At 31.1% G+C, this 1,632-nt stretch overlaps 1 protein-coding gene across 1 annotated transcript; it reads left to right on the top strand.

The window, feature by feature from the left end:
• Positions 1 to 819: 819 nt before the first annotated feature.
• On the top strand, positions 820 to 1,293 carry Smp_202690 (uncharacterized protein; the record flags this gene model as incomplete). Its single annotated transcript, XM_018796879.1, has 2 exons — positions 820 to 1,233; positions 1,291 to 1,293. 2 exons carry the CDS (start codon positions 820 to 822, stop codon positions 1,291 to 1,293), a joined length of 417 nt encoding a protein of 138 aa, XP_018651976.1.
• Between the last annotated feature and the right edge of the window lie 339 nt (positions 1,294 to 1,632).

Here is a 1,632-nt window from a genome sequence, read left to right as displayed (position 1 = left end):
ACCTTGTTGTTTTTGCTTTATTCAAATGAGAGGAAATATTACTCATAATCCTTATCTGAAATACGCTATGGCGAACTGATTTTGTCGTATAAGATTACTTACTTAAGCCTATTGCCCCTTGTGGAGCATAGGCCATCTACCAGGATTCTCCAACCAACTCTGCCTTGAACTCGCCTTTCTAGTTGTGTTCTCAGTGCCATAGATGACTGCATATTTAATAATTTGTTTACTTTATTCTGTAGGGTCTGGTACTCTGTCAAGCCCATATGGGTTATTCTAGCTTCCAGATAGACCAATTTATTTATTCATTTTCAGTCACATTTTGACCTTATCAATCATTCGCTTATTAACCTTGACTGTTTTTATATGAGCGTATGTGGGTGTATTGTTTATCCTACCCATCATATGTCTGTAGCTTATATTTTGTCTGGCTATAAATATTGAGTCACGTTTTATCAAAAGGAGTTGACTCCCTCGTCTTCTCTGCTATTAATTATAACTTTGATACACTATTTAGCCTCATTTCTATTAAGTAACGTGATACTGCATAAAAATAGTAAAATAGAACAGTAGTCGTTCTTTTATCCATTTCTATGTAAATATCTGAGATGTTTAAAATTTACAACTTATTCTTCAGTTCAATGATACATGTCTATCATTTAACTTGGAACAGTCTAGGCAATCTCACAAAGCTATTGGACTATGTCAAGGTTAAACAACGAGCCAATCAAAATAATCAGTTCTGACCAATATGATTATTTAAATAAACATCCCTAATATATAAAACATTACACTAAATTCACTAGACATTTTCATAGGATGAGTGGATCTACAGAAAAATCAAGAGTGGTTCTTTTACCAATTGATGGAAGTGAACATGCTGAACGAGCATTTCAATGGTATTTGACTAATATGAAGAGTTCAAATGATATTGTGAAATTTGTTAATATTGTTGAACCAGTTTATGCTACACCTGCAGTTGGATTAACAATGGAAACTCCACCATTAACTGATATTACTAAAATAATGCAAGATAGCATTGATAAAGGCAAGTTATTGGGTAAAAAATATATAGCTGAAGCAAAAAAATATGATATAAACTGTCAAGCATTTCTTCATGTAGACAATCGACCTGGTGCAGCTTTATTAAAATCAATAGAAGATCATAATGCAAATTTGATTATTATGGGAAGTAGAGGTCTTGGTATACTTCGACGTACTTTTCTTGGAAGTGTTTCTGATTATGTATTACATCATGCTCATATACCAGTGGTAATTGTTCCACCAAAGTAAAAAAAAAGTAACATTGATCATATTTACTCTTTAAATTAAAAAATATGTACCATGTAAGATATATTTTGCCATAATTATACAACATTTTTTTATCATAAAACACTGATTTCATTGTTAAAAAAAGACAGTGTAATATATTCATTCCTATGTAATCTGTTTTCTTTCGAAGGAATGTTATAATAAAAAGCTGATTATGAAATATTTAAAAATATATTTTATTTTTATAAAGTCAGTCAGTCAGTCAGTTACAACGTAGGACCAGGCACATATATGCATCGGTTCAAGTTACCATACCTCGTTATAAAAGAAAGTAGGAGAAAAGTAAATGTTTTGATAAAT

Source organism: Schistosoma mansoni, chromosome 4, assembly GCF_000237925.1.
Source record: "Schistosoma mansoni strain Puerto Rico chromosome 4, complete genome".
Lineage (NCBI taxonomy): Eukaryota > Metazoa > Platyhelminthes > Trematoda > Strigeidida > Schistosomatidae > Schistosoma > Schistosoma mansoni.
Note: the sequence above shows the minus strand (reverse complement) of the source record. Positions and strands in the feature narration are given on the sequence as shown.